This window comes from Hemitrygon akajei, chromosome 6 (assembly GCF_048418815.1).
Source record: "Hemitrygon akajei chromosome 6, sHemAka1.3, whole genome shotgun sequence".
Classification (NCBI taxonomy): Eukaryota; Metazoa; Chordata; class Chondrichthyes; order Myliobatiformes; family Dasyatidae; genus Hemitrygon; species Hemitrygon akajei.
In genome coordinates this window covers 124,827,154-124,846,152 of record NC_133129.1, presented here as the reverse complement: position 1 = coordinate 124,846,152, position 18,999 = coordinate 124,827,154, and the positions used below count along the sequence as shown (strand labels likewise).

Genomic DNA, 18,999 nt, shown 5'->3' with positions numbered 1-18,999 from the left:
TGTCCTGAACCAGCCTGTTGTTTGTGTGACTTCAGACCCATCCTATGTGGTTGACTGTTTAATATACTCTGAAGTTGCTTTGGACACCACTCAGTTGTGCCATTACTGCTATATTTAAACCAGGGATTCACAACCTGGGGTCCATGAATCCTCAGTTGATGGTAGGGTTCCATGACATAAAAAAGGTTGGGAACCTCTGGTTTAAACATTGGGTGCATAAGTTAACATTTTGTGCTTTGGTAAAATCTTTGGAACTTCTGTACAATCAAGTTGTTTGGAATCAATATGTGTGTGTGAGATGCGTTGCAGCTTTCAAGTGCAATGTGAATGTGTTCTTGGACACCATAGTTTGTGACATTTGATATACTTGGAGTACAAGACATTGTGATGGAATCAGTTGGCAACAAAACTGTTGAGTAAGTAGTCCAGTGCAGACTACATATCGAAGATGCAAACATAACGAGAAGTAACAAATGGAAGTGAGTAATCTGCAGTATTCAAAATAAAATGTGTACTTTACGTGCTTTACTTCAATGGCAATGTATGAGAATTTGCCTTAATTTGTCAATTTTTTAAAGATATTAATTTAAACCATACACTAGGAAAAAAATAGCTATCAGTTAAGATGGTTAATAATTTTAATGATTTTGTACATCCAGGAGTTTCTATTTCACACACAAATGGGTTAATAATGTTTGTTTCATGTAAGATACAGAAAAATAGTATTTAGTTTCACGTTCCATTATTGATTAAATAAAATTAATCATATTTTGAATTAAGACAAAAAATTATGTATTGATGGAACAGCTCAGCAGGTAAAGCAGCATTTGCGGAGGCCAACAATAACTTATTGTATTGAATCTCCATCAGGGCTAAGAGTGTAGAGGGAATATGCTCAATATTTGGAAATCCGAGGGAGGATGAGCTAGTCTGGCTGTTGATTATAGGTGGAACCAGATTGGGATGGGGTGGGGGGATGTTGCCATGTGAGGAATGATGGGCAGATAAAGCCAGATGGGAGAAAGGATAAGAAAGGTGACTAAAGGAGAGGAAATGCAGTTGGATAGGTGTGGGAATGATGGATAATTGGAACCATATGGAGAAACATGGGGAGTTTTGGCAGGAAAAGAGGGAAGGATGGAAAATGTGCGTAAAAATAGGGAGAAAACTTGACTGGACTGGAAAGGGAATATGTGTAAGGGTTGCCTGAAATTAGAAAATTCGGTATTCATATCATTAGGTTGTTAGCTACTCAGACAGAATATGAAGCATTGTCCTTGTTTGAATTTTACCTCACCATGGCAGTTGAGAAAGCAGAGGACAGACAAGCCAGATTGGGATTGGAAGGGCAGTTGAAATGACACGCATTGGAAGCTGCTGCAGATAAGTTGCAGGTTTTCTGAAAAGCAGTTGTCTAGTATGCACTTTTTCTCACTGCATAGAAGGTCACATCACGATCACCAACTGCAATGGTCAAGGTCAGGGAAGACGCACTTTGCTTCTCCTGGATGGACTTTCTGGGTCCTTGGAAGATTATAAGAAGTGAGTTGAAGGGTTAAGTATTGCATTTCATACATTAGCAGGCAAAAATACCAGGGAATGGGGAGAAGTGGGTCGAAAGGTATGAGTTGACTGGGGAGTTTTAGAGAGATTTGTCCCTGCTGAAAACATAAACGATGAGGGACTAAGGAGGTGAAAATGTGACTGGTTGTGGGATATTGCTGAAGCTGGCAGAAATGGGGAAGGATGACATGCAGGATGCAGATGCTAGATGGGTAGAAAAGTGGACGAAGGCAGCTCTAGTTGAAGAGAGGAATGAGAGCAGACACTGGGAAATGGTGGAAATTCATGAGAGTGCTTCATCAGTTATGGGAGAGGGAAAGCCACGTTTCTGGAAATAGGACACATGTTACCCATAGGAACATAGGACTGCTACCCGGACATTTTCCTGTAGAATGTCTTGATACAATTTTGAATTTATTGTTCCCTCAACGATTGCAAGCCGTTCAGCCCTGAGGCAGTAAAGCAGCCCCAAATCATGACACTCCTTCCACCATGCTTCATAGTTGGGATGAGTTCTTGGTATTGGTGTACAATGCCCATTTTCCTCAGAGCATAGCATTGTGCATTTCTGATTTAAAAAGTTCAACTTTTGTTTCGCAGAACGTTGTCCCAGAAGCATTGTAAAACATCCAGGTGGTCTTTTACAAACTTGAGATGTGCTACAATGTTTTTGTTTGGAGAGCATTGGTTTTCTTCCATGAAGACCATTCTTGTTCAGTGTTTTTCTTGTAGTGAAAGTTCTGAAGATTTCTGCAGGTCTTTTACTGTTGCCCTTGGGTTCTTTTTCATCTCTTTCAGCATTGCAATTGTGCTGTTGGTGTGTTCTTTAGAGGATGCCCACTCCTAGGGGAGAGTAACAACACGTAAAATGGAGTTTCTCTTACTGTGGACTGATGAACACTCAGGTCTTTAGAAATGCTTCTGTAGCATTTTCCAGCTTTATGCATCTCTACAATTCTTCTAAGGTCCTCTGAAAGCTGTTTTGATCGAGGCCTGGTGCACATAAACAGGTCTTTCTTTAGAAGAGCAGGCGCTATCAGTAACCTGACTTTGTGTACCTTTTTTTATAGGGCAGGGCACTTCTACACCCCACACCTCCAATCTCATCTCACTGATTCCAGATAGCTCTTATGGAAGGCATTACCCCGGGGGGGGGGGTTCACATACTTTTTCCAACAAATATATGTAATATTGGATCTATCTTCTCAATAAATAAATAAATTAACAAGTATAATGTTTTTGTGTTATTTATTTAATTGGGTTCTCTATCTGATCACATTTTAGGTCATAGTTATGCAGAAATAGAGAAAATTCTACAGGGTAGCACCACTGTATATTTGCTGAAGGCTTTTGCACAGTATTATAAGTTATAGAAAATTGTACAAGAAAGAACAGAATTAGAACAAGCAAACACAAGATCCATTGTACTGCAAAGTGGTTAATTGGTCATAGTATTGCTGTACTGAAGTAATGATTAAGTCTCTGCAGATTGGTTCAAGAGCCAAATGATTGATAAGCTATTCTTGGTTCTGGTGCATCAGGTTTCTGTCCAGTAGTATTTTAGGAAGAAGGCGTAGCCTAGATGGTGGAGATCTTTGATAGATGTTTCCTTCAGAAGGCAGTTACCCAAGTAGATACTTCTGATGAAGGAGAGGAATGTGACTGTGATACATTGGGCTGAGGCCACTACTCTTTGAAGTTTCTTCTATTCCTGTGACTTCAAATTGCCATATTGGACCATGATGCAACCATTCAGGATACTTTGAACAGTACATCTGTAAAAGTATGTTGGTGCTGAGTGACATGCTCAGCCTCATTAACCTTCTAAAGAAATAAAGACCCTAGCGTGCCTTCCTTGTAATTGCACAACATTATTCCTCGTCTTGTGCCCAGGACAGGTCATCCAATGCATGTCGATGCCAGGGAATTTGAAGCTGATGATAATCTGCACTGCTGATCCACTCATTTTATCATAAGGATGAATTTGGTTACTTGACCCCTGTTTTTGTTGGAGGAAAAGAAATTAAGAGATATAATAAAGATTTCTAGAATTTGCAGAGGGTGACTGCATGATTTTGACAATTAACTCAGAATTAAAGGACAGATTTAATAACAATGATGACAATTGTTGGTCTATGTAATGAAGTAACTTTTTTTATTTGAGACTCCGATTCATGGACATATTTCACGGTCAATATTCACATTGGAACTGAATATTTATAATATAGTTTTAAGTTTGCAGATAGGATGGATTGTTTTTATACAAAAATAATCAATATTGATTCTGGTGTTTTAAGAAGGGTGCCAGTACTGTCCATGGGGGTCTACAGGCCAGATCGTATATGCAGATGAATGTGTTTTGGTTATCTATCATTTATTACCATCATTTTAAAAATTCTGTCTTGAATTTTGTTGATGTGGTAGTTCTGGCACCACTTTGTATTGTTGAAATTTAACTTTTGATTCAGCAGCATCTCTCTAGGATTTCCCATAACCTGGCCACATCAATGGTTATAGAAACAGAAACTGCTGTAAATACTAGAAGAGCCAAACTACATCAATAGAATGATCTGCTGAAGAGTCTCTGACCTGGATGTTAGATCTATTTCTCTCCCCATGGATGTGGTCTGACCTATGAGTGCTTTGAACATCCTGCATTTTTTCATGTATTTTCACCTCATTGGTTAGTTTGCTTCAAGGTTGCATTGTGACACTTGATTTAAAAGCCTTTTGAAATCATAGTATCTCATCTCGGATTCTGTTATTAAAAACAGTACTGGCATTGTCTCATTTTTGTGAGCATTGAAGTAATTGATTACTTCAGCTTCTTCTGTTTTATGTTTTGCCCCTGAGTATAGCAAAATAATAAATCCGTTTAAAATTAATGCTGCATATCAGGAATTCAATGAAAGAAACATATGAATTTGTGTCTGCTGAGGGTTTCACTTAAGTTATTTCCTGTGCATCCAAGAACCTATTATACTGAAACTTGGATCTACAGATGTTTGAATCTTTGCTGTAATACTGTGAACTCTTCATGGCTCCTAATTGTGAAAACTTTTTGCTATAGTGGATAATTTTCCTTGACCGAGATCACAGTATACTGAAATGCCCATGATGCATTTTGGCCAAGCCTCTTAATTTACAAAAGTTTTCTTGACAGAAATTGGTAAATCGAGGAATGGCTTATAACTTGTTTAAATAAAAATTGGTCATTATTTGCCTTATTTTCACTGATTAAGTATATATTCAATTTGGCCTTGCATTTGGCACGATCAAATCTATTGCGTACCTTATTCTTTAGATCTGGGATTATTTCCTACACCTTGATTTATTTGAAAATGCCTTTTCTCTGCAATAAAACGATACCGAGAAGCATTGATACATATCCTGAACACTATTGCAGTTAGAATTTCCTGAAGTACAGGTGTTCCCCGTTTTTCGAATGCTCGCTTTACAACACCTTACTCTTACGAAAGACCTACATTAGTTACCTGTTTTCGCTAACAGAAAGTGTTTTCACTGTTACGAGAAAAGGCAGCACGCCCCCCGAGCAGCCAAGCTCCTCCCCCGGAACTGCATTCAAGCCAGCATTGCTTAACACATGCCTCTGAGCACCTGTGCTTTATGTTGATTTATTTTGTGCACCCGTTAGCAAGATGGGTTCTAAGGCATCGGAAAAGCCTAAAAGAGCTCGTAAGAGTGTTACACTTAGCATAAAACTAGATATAATTAAGCGTTTCGATCGTGGTGAACGAAGTAAGGACATTGTCCACATGTTGAACTTGCCTGCGTCCACCATTCGCACTACAGTATTTATACGCAGAAATAAAGAATCTTGAAAGCTGCGGATGTTACCGTTGGTTCTGCTTGTATCAAAGTGGTCTCTTTTAGTCGGCATCCAATAATGGATAAAATGGAAAGTCTATTGCTTGAGTGGATTGATGGGTGTACAAAGCGTGGTGTTCCGTTAATTTATCTTATACTTATGGAGAAATCGGTCAGTCTTTAATAAGCTGAAACAGAAAGCACTGGACGATGGTGATGAAAGTGGAATTTAAAGGTAGTCATGGGTGGTTTGATCGGTTTCTGAGGCGAGGGCAGCTTCATAGCTTAAAGTTTACTGGAGAGAGTGCTTCGGCTGATACTGAAGCTGCCGAAAAGTTCCCAGCAGAACTGAAGAAAATAATTACATAAGGTGGTTATTTGTATATGCAAGTGTTTAACTGTAACAAAACTGCAATTTATTGGAAAAAATTGCTGAGCACCCCAACCTCCGACTCAGCCTAATACACCATCATCAGTGTGCTCGCTGTCTTCCCGATTCCAATAAGTGAAACTATACTGTACATACATTATTTCTGCTTTATATAGGCTGTGTATTTTTATGTGTTATTTGCTATGATTTGGCAACTTCATAGCTTAAAGGTTACTGGAGAGACTGCTTCGGCTATGTAGTGAGATTTTTGCTACGCCACAGTGCTGCAATGATTGCAGAAAAGTATTTCTACTTTATATAGGCTGTATATTTATCATATCATTCTTGCTTTTACGATATATTACTGTTATTTTAGGTTTTATGTGTTATTTGGCATGATTTAGTAGGTTATTTTTTGGGTCTGGGAATGCTCACAAATTTTTCCTGCATTAATAAGTGATAATTGCTTATTCAGTTTATGACAATCCAGCTTACGAACCGTTTCATAGGAACGCTCTACCTTCGGATAGCAGGGGAAACCTGTATTTGTCAGTAATAAAATTGCAAATGCTGTAGTCTCAAAAGAAATAGTTCAGATCTGCAATCTTTCCTCAGTCGCAGACTTGAAGCATTGATTGGTTTCTCTTTCCACAGATGCTTCACTGGCTTATTTATTCAAGTTTTCCTGTTTTTGTTTCAGCTTTTAATTGAGTAATGTTGCTTTTCTCTAATATTTAGAAATATTTGTATCCAGAGTGCAATTTTAATCTTAGAATGTTTTAATTTTAATCCCATTTTCATTCCCTTTTGCTGAAAATGTGCTCAACTCCTGTTCTTAATGGCATTACATCCACTGACACTGAAGTATTTAATCTACCACAAATCTGGCTTGATCTCTTTGAAAAATATCATTTGAAATGTGCTATGCTATTTTTCTGATTACCTTCAACTGAAATATAGCGAACAGTTAAAATCACTTTGGCCACTGTAAGGCATAGGAGTAGAACCTGGTGTGGTCTTCTGCTGCTGAAGTCCATCTACTACAAGGTTTGATGTGTTTTGATTCAGAGATGCTCTTTTCCACAAATCTGCTGTAAAGCATAGTTATTTGAGTTACTGTTGCCTTCCTGTCAGCTGCAGTCTGACCTTTCTCCTCTGACCTCTCTCATTAACAAGTTGTTTTTACTCATTGTACTGCTGCTTTCTGGATGTTTTTTTTGTTTCTCACACCATTCTCTGTAAACTCTAGACATCATTGTGCGTGAAAACCCCAGGAGATCAGCAGTTTCTGAGATACTGAACCCACCCTTCTGGCAACAACAAAAATTCTACGGTCAAAGTCTCTTTGATCACATTTCCCCATTCTGACAGTTGGTCTGAACAACAATTGAACCTCTTGACCACGTCTGAATGTTGTTATGCATTGAGTTGCTGCCACATGATTGGCTTATTAGATATTTGTATTAATGAACAGGTGTATGTAATAAAGTGTATAGAGACAATATTTTAAGTAAAATGTAATAGTGTATTATACATGCTGATCTTTTAATGTAATCCGCTATTTCAAATTTGTCCAATAAATTATGCAGTTCAAAACTACATGTAGGTTCTGCTTTTAGTAGCAGAGTTGTGTGTGTGTGTGTGCGCGCGCGCGTGCGCTCTTAACTCCTGGTGGAGTTGTCGGGGTGCTGTCATGACAAGCTTTTTGCACCGATCTTTTTGGTGATTAATCATCGTCTGACATGTTTTGGGCATCTGAAACCTGGCGGAGCCCATCCCTCTCCAGGCTTTTTTACAAGGTTGAGTTGCCAGCTCGACAGTCAACCCAGGCACGGGTGGAGAGCGTGCAAGGGAGTTGGCAGAGCTATCAACTTTTAATTGTAGAGGCTCTCACATTCCCTTCTTGTTCTAGTGCACCAAGTGAGAAATAGTTATCACAAAGTCATCCTTTCTCAGATTAGTGCTTAGATAGGCCTCCAGCATTTCACAGTTGCTCCCTAAAAGATGCATTAGCCTCATTTCAGTGTATAATTATTTCCTTACTGTCACCAGATCAACATCTTGTAAATATATGTTTAAAATTATCGATAGAATAACCAATCACCTCAAGAACTCAAGTAATTCACAGAAAAAAACTAATCACATGCAATAAAATTAGTCCTGACAATATTGCTGTAAGCAATTACTCTTTAGTTATTGATATTCATGATGCTCTCAAACAGTGCAGTCTCCCTTGATAAATATAGTTATTCTCATCTATTTAAAAAAAATCTGGTTGCAGAAGTTCAAAAATGATGACTTTTACTCATTTCTGGATGAAATGAATCAGTTACAATATACTCTTTCCAATACCATGAAGGCGATCTTGAAAGATTTTTAAGTCCATTCCAGATTTTCATACTCAATGATTAAATATTTTCTGCTGAAGGTCAAATTTCAAGCTTTTTGAAAATGAGGATTTATAGATGAATTCCATTCAGGTAACACTGCCTTTGTGTTTATTGTAATGATCTATATTTCAAAAGTCTGTTGCCTCTTACGGTTCTGCGTACGCCTCATCCATCATCAGGGAATTATATATTGTTTCTTCTGCCTATGCACAATAGCTTTGCAGATGCGTCATTGAGCAACATTTCTTGTATGAGGAATGTTAGTACTAAATGATTAAGTGCTTAGATGTTCAAAGTGAATTTTCAATGGAGCAGAAAATCACTTTTTGTACTCTATTTAAAATGGTAGCATTCTAATGCCACTATAATTTAATGATGAGTTAACATCACCGATGTACACTATCTTAATGTTAGTGTTGTTGACCAGAAAGCTGCAGATTTTGTCATTTTAAGTTCCATTAATTTTCTTTTTTTTATTTTGGTAATTCTCAAATGTTCTGATTCCACCTACCTTTTGTACCCAATGATGGAATTTAGCAGCTTGCTGTGGTCAAGATTAAAACATTGAGGATGAAGAGGAGGAAGTTTCATTGACTGATATCGTACATTGTACGCCAGGTTCCTTTGTGCCATCTGGAAATAAATCCTCCCTGAAATAAAGCCAGGAAATACTAGAAATATGGGGAGAAACAGTTAACGTTTCAGGCTAATGATCTTTCATCAGAACTTCAGTCAAACCGTTTTAACTTTAAAATGCCATTTTTTTTTCCAAAGTTTACCAAATTATGATGAAGGATCACCAACCTGAAACAGTTGGACTCACCATTTTCTGTCATCAAATACTGCAAATACTCAGCATTCAGGGAGCATATTCTGTCTTTATTTCAGATTTCCAGCATCAGTAGTTTTTTTTTCCCTTTATGTCAAGTCTTGAGACATTACTGCAAGAATTCCTTGGGGCTATTGCTCAAGGCCCAAACTTCTCCAACTTCATCAGAAATGCCCAGATAGAAATAAGGTATTGTTCTTTGGAATTGTGTTGGGCCTTGATTGAACAATATCGTTAAGTGAGTGTGGGAACAGGATGAGGAATGAAACTGGCAAGAAATTGGAAGCTCAGAATAAACCCTGCAATATGAACAAAGGTTTGTTTGAAATTTGTAACCTAATCTGTGTTCGGTTTCTCTGATGCAAAGGAGATCACATAATTCCCTCTTTATTAAGTTATGAATTTGTGTTCACAGTTCTCAATTATATTATTCTATTAAGACAGTTATTAATTTTATCCCATGATACGCATTTCAAATCTTGACCTGAATTCATACTATTTTTTTTCTCTCTTAGTTCAGCATTATTGCTTTCTTCAGTCCTCAATTATAACTTCAATATCCAATAAGGTTTAGATGATGCATATCTTTTATTCCTATCTCCTTTCCACTCTTGGATCTATGATGCTTGTCCTATAATGTTTTCTTTCTTATCAACAGAGGTGATATACCGTCTGCACTATTGCACTTTTAAGAATGCTTTTTCTAATGAACACTGTACTTCCCGCCCATTTTTATCGTGGCTATGTTTCCGTGTTTGTTCATTTCTATTTTTGACTTATCTAAGCCGCATTCAACCTGGAGGCAATATGCACCCAAACTTAGCAATTTTATATTCAGTTCACGTGGCCCATGTAATAGGGACTGTATTTAATTCATTTTGGAGATGTAGAAATTGCCAAAAATCTGACTACTACTGACTAAATCTGACTGTGGAGCTGAAATGGAAAAATGTAACTTGCCAGGATTTTTATATTGGGTTTTGCAGACCTGGCCTAGGTGACCAGCTAAAATTTTAATGAAAAATGAGTTGTGTGATGAATCAATTACTGGCAACAATATTTGGTGCAGGTGCAGGCTGTGGTAAATGGAGAACACATGAATATCAGCATTTGCTATTTTTTTGCAGATTCTCAGAAAAATGTTCTAAAATTAATGGAGTGAACAAATATGTTAACTCCTGGTTGCATTTCTAGATGAAACAAATATTTCACAAGTAATTTGGTTGAACAAGGCCCTTTATCATATTGAATTTGCACAAGTTTCTATTGAAGATTTTATTAAGAAACTTAAATAAACACCTGTACCTTTCTGCAGTCTTAACTGAGCAGAAAGATTTGATTTACAGTAATGTGCAAAAGTCTTGAGCACATATATACAGCTATGGAGCCTAAGACTTTCGCGCAATACTGTGGTAATTTTATATATTGCACTATAAAAATTAGTGATGATCATCCTGATTGTGATATGGGTCTCTGTTGTGGACTGAGAGTGGGAAAGAGAGGGGAGGGAGCGAGCTGCACCATAGAGACATTCTGTAGTGATCTATAAATCGATTGTTTGGAATCAAATGACCTTGTCTGGTGTCTCAGGGCTGGGTGAGTCTATGCCCGCACCACCCCCTGTTCAAAGCACTCCTCTGCCACTTGTCCTACACCTCTCCCACAGTGCTCTACTCACATCATTCCTGACATCCTTTGCTCCCATCAGATTTACAACCTCACTCTCTGCTGCACGTTGACAAATAACTGTACTGTTATTACCGTAGGCTCCCTAGCTCTATATCTATGTGCCTAGGACTTTTGCACAGTACTGTACATTTAACTTATGTTGAGTCAATCGAAACCGGAATTGAATTTTGGAAAGGAAATTTCACTAATCATATTTTTGTGTCTTCGTAATTTGTCAAAAAGGTTTTTTTTTTCTTTGGAGTACTGCAGTGGTGCATCGATGGTGCCTTGCAGGTTCAGAAACTTGGTTCATTCTTGGCTTTCAGCGCTGCTGCATGAAATTTGCAAGTCCTCCCTATAGCCAAGTGCATTTCCTCCTGGTGCTCTGTTTCTGTACCTCTTCCCGAGGACAGTTTGATGCTGCTGAGTGGCCGAATCTGAGGGACTTGATATTAATATGACAAAAATAAAACGGTTTAGAAGGAATGCAATTTACCAAGTCCAGTTTTGGGGTGACCAGTTCACAAAGTACACAAAACATTTTTTCCAATGCTCCACAGTGAATCCATCCACAATGCCTGCTGTGCAGTGCAGTCGGTCAGGAACTGCAGCAGAGTACATTTTCTGCATAGTACATGTGAACTCTGGGGTTGTATGTTTTCCTAATTTTCCACACAACACAGGAGGAGCAGACCACAGGGCCTTGTTCTCCTGCCATGGATGACCCTTGAATTAACATTAAATTAAGGAGGTAACTGATTAGACTGGATCCTAAGTTCTGAGCACAACCTACTACAATCTGAAGCCTCTACCTTTCTCTTCAGTGAATCAAAGTAATGTAGGTTGTGACTGATCGGTTGCCCTCCACTTATCCCCTTTTGCAAATGGAAATCTCCTTACTCAACAAAATCTGTCTTCAGAGTTGTGCATTCCAGGATCCACTGTGCAAAACATGTACCACTTGATTCTGTTGTTTGAACATTCAGAGATTGTTGTTACAGAAAGTAAATGTACCTATTTACTTGTTTGATTTGAATATACTGTTGCTTCTCTGTACTAGAATACAAGAAATGTTAATAGAAGCCAGTTTGATCTATGCACCAGGACTACTGTGATGCAGCTGGGGAAGTTAACATTCTTAGCCATGGTGTTTCTTAGCAGAGGGGAGGCTGTGATTATTGCGAATTCTTGTACGTTTCTGTCCTGTGTTGATCAAGGAAAGTGTAACGTTTATAATTCCTAGGATACCTTGACTGTCCAAGCTTCCAAACACAGTGACAGTCATTGTATAGTGTATTGGCGTGCCATTGGCTGTAGAACTCTTGCATGAGCCAGCATGTCAGGAATTCGTTAGAAAATGGGAAAAAAAACAAATTAGCCTATGATGCTTATCCTGAGTTCTGTAAGCACTCCCATTAGTCCCATTGCCCCCCACACCCTGCAGCTGATTCTCACTCACATGCCTATCAATACCTCAACACCATATTGATTTTTCTGCCTCTTACTGAAGCTATGGGGTTTTGGGGGATGCTACGACAGCTTAGCAGTTAGCAGGATGCTATTACAGCTCGGAGCATTGGAGTTCGGAGTTCAGTTCCAGCGACATCTGTGCAGTGTTTTTACATTCTCCCCACGTCCACATACTGGTTAGTAGGTTAACTGGTCATTGTAAATTGTCCTGAGATTAGGCTTGTACTAAATAGGTGGTGCAGCTCGTTGGGCCAGAAGGGCCTGTTCTGTACTGTATCTCTAAATACAAACAAATATATAAATTAACTGCTGATTCACAAGATCACAAGACAAAGGAGCAGAAGTAGGCCATTCGGCCCATCGAGTCTGCTCCACCACTCCACCATGAGCTAAACTATTCTCCGGTCTAGTTCCAATTTCCAGCTTTTTTCCCATATCCCTTGATATCCTGACTAATTAGATACCTGTCAATCTCCTCCTTAAAACCCTCAATGATTGGGCCTCCACAGCTGTACGTGGCAACGAATTCCATAAATCCACGACCTTCTGGCTGAAAAAATTTCTCCTCATCTCTGTTTTAAATGGGTACCCTCTAATTCTAAGACTGTGACTTCTTGTCCTGGACTCACCCACCAAGGGAAACAGCCTTTCCACATCTACTCTGTCCAACCCTTTAAATTTGTAAATTTTATGTATCAGCTCGTCTTTGGGATGTCAAGAGAAACTGGCTTACCTAGGGAGCACCCTCATGTTTACGGAGGCGATGTACAAATTCCTCATGGATAGTGCCAAAGTTCAGGATCAAACCTTGGCTGTGAGGTAGCTGCTCCATCGCTGTACCTTCAGTAGACAAATGACTAGTGACAAAAAACACATACTGTAATGGAACTTGTCAATAACCATTCTGATGCTTTGAGCAGTTGATGAATTGGTATGTAAAGTAGCAAAATTATTAGATTTGTTGCAGTATATGTTTGGTATTTCTATTTATTCTGTCAAACTCACCTGAACCTATCTTTTTTAACTCTGTAGGCGACTGTTGGAGTCCTCACTTATTTCTCTGTCCCGAAATGATGGCTCGGGGTCTAGAGAGCACCCAATTTACCCAGACCCAGCCAGGTAAGGATCACTATTACCTTCCTGCACTGCTGCCAATTCTATATACGTATTAATTCTGTCAAAAGTATATTCTGTGTTCAAGCAATCATGTTACCTGTTTTATCTACCATGTTTTATTTCCTGTAAATGATTTTTTAAAATTGCTGTCATTTCTCTCGCTTTCCCCTAATGAATTGTTTTAGGATGAATAGTTTTCTCTATTTGAAAGGAGAACCAGTTCTATTAATTGTAAAACAAAATTTTTTAATCCTAAATGCTGTGGTTTGCATAGGGAAAATGAAGAGTGCTTGAAGAGTGTGCGCAGAAACAAAGTTATAAAATTCTTCACAAGGAAATAATCTGGTTATTACAAATTTGAAACATTAAGATGTCAGTGGTTTCTTAAAGAATGTTCCATTCCTGGAGATTTTCAGGGCAAATTATATCAAGGCTTCTTTGTGTATTTTATACTTGGATCTTTTGAATTTTGATTTGATTTTTTTTTTGGCTTTTTCTATGTTCTGGAACATTAAAAGAAAAGCTTAATTAGAAATCTTCAGACTGCAACTTCATGTTAAGTACAGAATTGTCAATTTAGAGTATTTCTGAATGTGATGAATGAATCCTTTTCAATACAGATTTGAAAATAGTGTTTGCCCTGTTAGAAGGAATGTCATTCTCTTGACCTTTATGAAGTTTACAACTGTTCATTTTACTTTTGTTGCTTTCTCGCAGACCTTCAATTATTTTGTGACAAGCAGATATTTAAATATTCTTTTTGAACGTAATGCAAGACAAAAGCCTGAGATTCCAATATTTATGATAACTCTTCCAAGAACTTGCGATCATCTTGGAGTTTTTTTAGATATGTATTTTGTTGGTTTTGTCAACAATTTTTACATTTAAGAAGTGGTAATGAACCACCTACAGCTGAATAGCATGCTGTTCCATTTCTTTTTTTTTGTAATTTATTTTTTTATTGAAGTTCAGCATCAAACAAACATTTCCATAAGATGTATTTCAGACATTGTACATAAATATCATATAATCATATATATCACAAATCTCCACAAAGTATTTATCTGAGGTATACACTTATAGAAAAGAGTGGAAAGAAAAAAACAAGCAAAAGGAAAGAACTATGTACAAGTAGGGAGTGATCTTTTTTTTACAACAGATTCATTGATTCGTGAGAATAAAATCAGGCCTATGAGGCATTATGTAGTTAAACCATTTTTTCCAGTATGAATCAAATTGTTCCAGCTTATGGTTAACAGATGCTGTTATCTTCTCCATTTTGTAAATGTCCATTGTAATTTCCATCCATATATTTAAAGTTGGGCTCTCCTGTGATAACCATTTCCCAGTAAGAGTCTTTTTACCAGCCACCAGCAGTATATTCATTAAATATTTATCTTTTTTCAACCATTCTTGAGGTATATATCCAAAATATATGGTCTTACTCTCTAAGGGTATTTCACATTTAAAGATGTCTTGTAGGGCATTGTGTATCCCCCTCCAATAGTGTCTGATAACAGGGCAGTCTCAAAAAATATAATAATTTGCATTTTGATTTCCACAATTTCTCCAGCAAACAGGGAGGTTACTATCATAATGGGATTTCTGAGAGGGTGTAATAAAATATCTTATCAAGTTTTTCCATCCAAACTTCCTCCATTTCTGTGAACTGGTACACTTCCATTGATATCTCCGTATTGTTGTCCATTCTTCCTCCAATATAATTATCCCTCCTTCCTTCTCCCATTTTGTTTTAATGTATGAAGTCGAATGTGTTTTAAGATTTGACAACCCCTTATACATGCTTGAAATGATTCTACTACCATTATCTGAATTATATGCTTTTCTAAAGAGCTCTATCAAGCATGTATTTGCCTTAGTTACATTTTTAAGCGTCTTATTAACATATTGTTGCATCTGTAAATACCGATAAAAATCTTGTTTTTATAAATAAATAAATAAGTGTTTCTCTTTAAGCATTTCAAAACTGTCCTTCTTTCATTATGTTGCAAAGAACTGTTATTCCTTTAGCTGTCCAGTCCTTAAATCTAGCATCCAATTTATTTTGTGGAAAATCAGAGTCATATGCACACCATTTAAGAATTGCAATATCTCCCTCTAGATTATACTCTTTTATAGTAGTTTTCCATATCTTAAGAGTCAGTTTCACCCATGGGTTATCAATAGTATTTATGTACCTTTGCAAGTTGTTATCAGCCAAAATTGCTTGTATGGGGATGGGAAGTACCCGCTCCTCAATGTTTTTCCATTGAGCATCATATGATGGGTTACACCAACATATCACAGCTCTCAACTGTGCTGCAAAATAATAATCTCTAAGAGAAGGTAGACCCCATCCCTCTTTTTCCTTTGCTAATTGCAAAGTATTGAGACGAACTCTAGGCCTTTTACCCTGCCAAATATACCTTGATAACATCTTGTTCCATTCATTGAATTGATTTTGATTAATCTCTATTGGTAGCTCTGAAAGAGATATAACAGTCTGGGCAGTATATTCATTTTAATAGACTCAATCCTTGAACTGAGACTGAAAAAAGGAATCAGGTTCCATCTTGCCACATCTTCCATAATTTTTTATATAAAGGCTGATAATTACATTCTGATAATTTTGCCAAATCTTTTGGCGTAATGATGCCCAAATATTTGAAAGACTCTGTGTGCCATGCCCAGGGGGATCGACTTTCAATTTCTCTTGGTGGGCTATAGTAATATGAAAGTAATTGGGTTTTATCTATGTTGATCTTGTATCCTGATAATTGACCATATTGTTCAAAGGATTGCATCAATTTAGGTAAAGAGTATGTTGGTTGCCCTAGATAGATCAAAATGTCATCCGCATAACAAACCAATTTATGCTGTCCCTTTAATAGTAATTTCCCTGATATCTTCATTTTGTCTGATGTATTGAGTGAATGGTTCCAGATATAATGCGAAGAATAGTGGTGACCATGCACAACCCTGTCTCGTGCCCCTTTCTAGGGTAAGACTATTTGATAAATATCCATTGATTTTAATCCTAGCAGTGGGATTGTCATATAGTGTCTGTATAGTTATAATAATAGTGTCTTGGAAACCAAATCTATGTAAAACTCTGTAAAGAAAATTCCAATTAACCGAATCAAATGCTTTTTCAGCGTCCACGCTTATTACTATTGCTTCGATTTTTTTTTTTGTATATGATCCATAATGTGAAGTGTCCTTCGTATTTTGTCTTGTGTCTGGCGTTGTCGTATAAAACTTGTCTGATCTTTACGTATCAGTATGGGTAGAAACTCCTCTAATCGTTTGGCCATGATGGAGGTAAATAACCTATAATCTCCATTAAGAATGGATATTGGTCTAAATGACCTGCATTCCATTTTTATCCTTGCCTTCTGTTGGTATAGCTGAGATTATTGCTTCCTTCCAACTGGGTGGCATTTGTGCCTTTTTTAGAGCCCAGTTCAGTGTGGGGAATTAAACAGGAATTAACTCATTTTTAAATTCCTTGTACCACTCTGCCGTATACCCATCTGATCCTGGTGACTTGCTTAATTTAAGCCTACTAATTGCAGCTTTTAATTCAACTTCAGTTATGTCAGCAGTCATCGTTCCATTTTGTTCTTCGCTTAAAGTGGGGAACTCTAGAGAATTCAAGAAGGTGTCAATTTGGGTTATGCTTCCCCCTGGAACTTTGGAATATAGAGTTTTGTAAAACACTTCAAAAGCTTCTTGAATTTCACTTAGCTTATTTTTTATCATTTCGTTCTTGGGTCCCTAATTCTATGAATTGTATTTTCTGCTATCTTTTTTTTCAGTTTCCACGCCAGTATTTTCATAGATTTCGATCCACTTTCATAATGTCTCTGTTTCAGAAACATTAAGTTTTTTTCTGATTTCTTGCGTAGCCAAATTATTTATTTCATTCCTAATTCTTTTAATTTCCCTTAATGTATCCTGTGCCAAATTCAATTTGTGTTTTTTCTCTAGTTCCTTCAGCCTATTTTGTAATTCCTCTAATGTTTTATTCCTTATTTTTTTCTTATATGAAGATATCTCTATAATTTTCCCTCTTAAGACCGCCTTCAGAGTATCCCATAAAATGGGAGGTGAAACCTCTCCATTATCATTAAATTCTAAATAGAGACCAATTTCTTTTTTAATTTGTTCCTTAAAGTACGGATCATTGAGTAGACTTGAATTTAGTTTCCAAATAGTATTCTTTGGTTGTAGGTCAAAATCAACAGGTAAATATATAGGTGCATGGTCACTTACATCTATTGTCCTAATTCCACAGGTGTTTATTTTGTCTTTGTCTTTTCCAAATGTTATGAAATAGTCTATTGTATATACAGAATGGGGAGCAGAATAATGAGTGTAATCCCTTCTGTCAGGGAAAAGGTCCCTCCATATATCAATTAAACCAACATTCTCAAAAAGTGTATAAACTTTCTTCTGTAAAGATTTTGTTTCATAGGTTTTTCTATTGGAAGAGTCTAATTTTGGTTGTAATTGTAAATTTAAGTCTCCCCCACATATCAGGAGACCTTCTGTTTCCGTTACCATAATATCAGTAATTTTCTGAAAGAAACCAATATCACTTCCTGGGGGTGCGTATATATTCAATAGAGTAACTGAATTGCCGTCTATATTCCCCCTTACCAGAATATATCTGCCTTCTTTATCTCCCATTTCGAATATTTTTTCAAAATTTAGCTTACTTGAGATAAGAATAGCAACTCCTTTCCTATGTCCTGATTTATATAAGGAGAAAAACAGATTAGTGAAGCCCATTCTCTTTAGTTTTTTATGCTCATTATCACTTAAATGAGTTTCCTGTAAATTTACTACATTGGCTTGTTCTTTTTTCATTTTGGATAAAATTCTCTTACGTTTGATTGGATTTAATGGCCCATTGACATTGAAAGAAATGAATTTTACCTTGTCCTTAGCCATCTGTATTTATCTGTCAATGTATGATTGAAATTAGAATAAAACTTAATCGATCTACTCCCTGAACAAATAAGAACTAAGAAACGCAAATAATAACAAAAATGCCAACAAACGTGTGATTCCAAGGCTGAGGTCTCTAGTAGATGACCCTGCGTTGAGCTAGAGGAAATGTCTAGCTGTGGAGGATAACACCGCCTACTTGTGAGTTGAGGGCCCCCATTGCAGTATTCATAAAAGTCAGTGAACAAATCCATTACACAGAAAAGATTTCCCTGTGTACTCCTATATATATATATACCGTAGATTTCGCACTACAGAGCACACCTGATTAAAAGCCGCTGGCTCTAATTTTAGAAAGAAAATCAATTTTGTACTTGTACAAGCCGCACCGGATTTTAGGCCGCAGGTGTCCCACGTTGTAATATGAGATATTTACACAGAAAGATACTACACGTGAGGATTTTTTAACTTTTAATTAAATCCATATGGTAACATAAACAAATACATATTGCAAATGCTTTTTTTCGAACCGTGCCTCTAACACGGCTACTTTTAAATATACATACGTATCGGTAACACACAAATTACGTTGCGTATACTTTTTTACTGAACAGTGCACGAACAACATTCCAATGTCTCCTAACGACTGGTAAAAAAATATATACTGCAGCCTACCAGGAAAAGTTATTGATCGCCTTTAACTTAAAAGCAGCGTTTCGCTCGGGTCTAATGCCGCTCGCGTAATGCGCTCGCCCCCACCTTCCCGTTTATCGCAAACCGGTATTTCCCACAAGACGCGGCGAAACCGGATG

General features: G+C 37.2%; 1 protein-coding gene across 4 annotated transcripts in view; it reads left to right on the top strand.

The window, feature by feature from the left end:
- LOC140729445 (activating molecule in BECN1-regulated autophagy protein 1-like) overlaps positions 1–18,999 on the top strand; it is a 397,371-nt gene that overhangs the window by 90,924 nt on the left and 287,448 nt on the right. For all 4 annotated transcript variants that reach the window (XM_073049187.1, XM_073049188.1, XM_073049189.1 and 1 more), the window contains one exon: positions 13,151–13,237. In XM_073049187.1, coding sequence (XP_072905288.1) covers positions 13,151–13,237 — 87 coding nt within the window. The remainder of the gene's footprint in view (positions 1–13,150; positions 13,238–18,999) is intronic.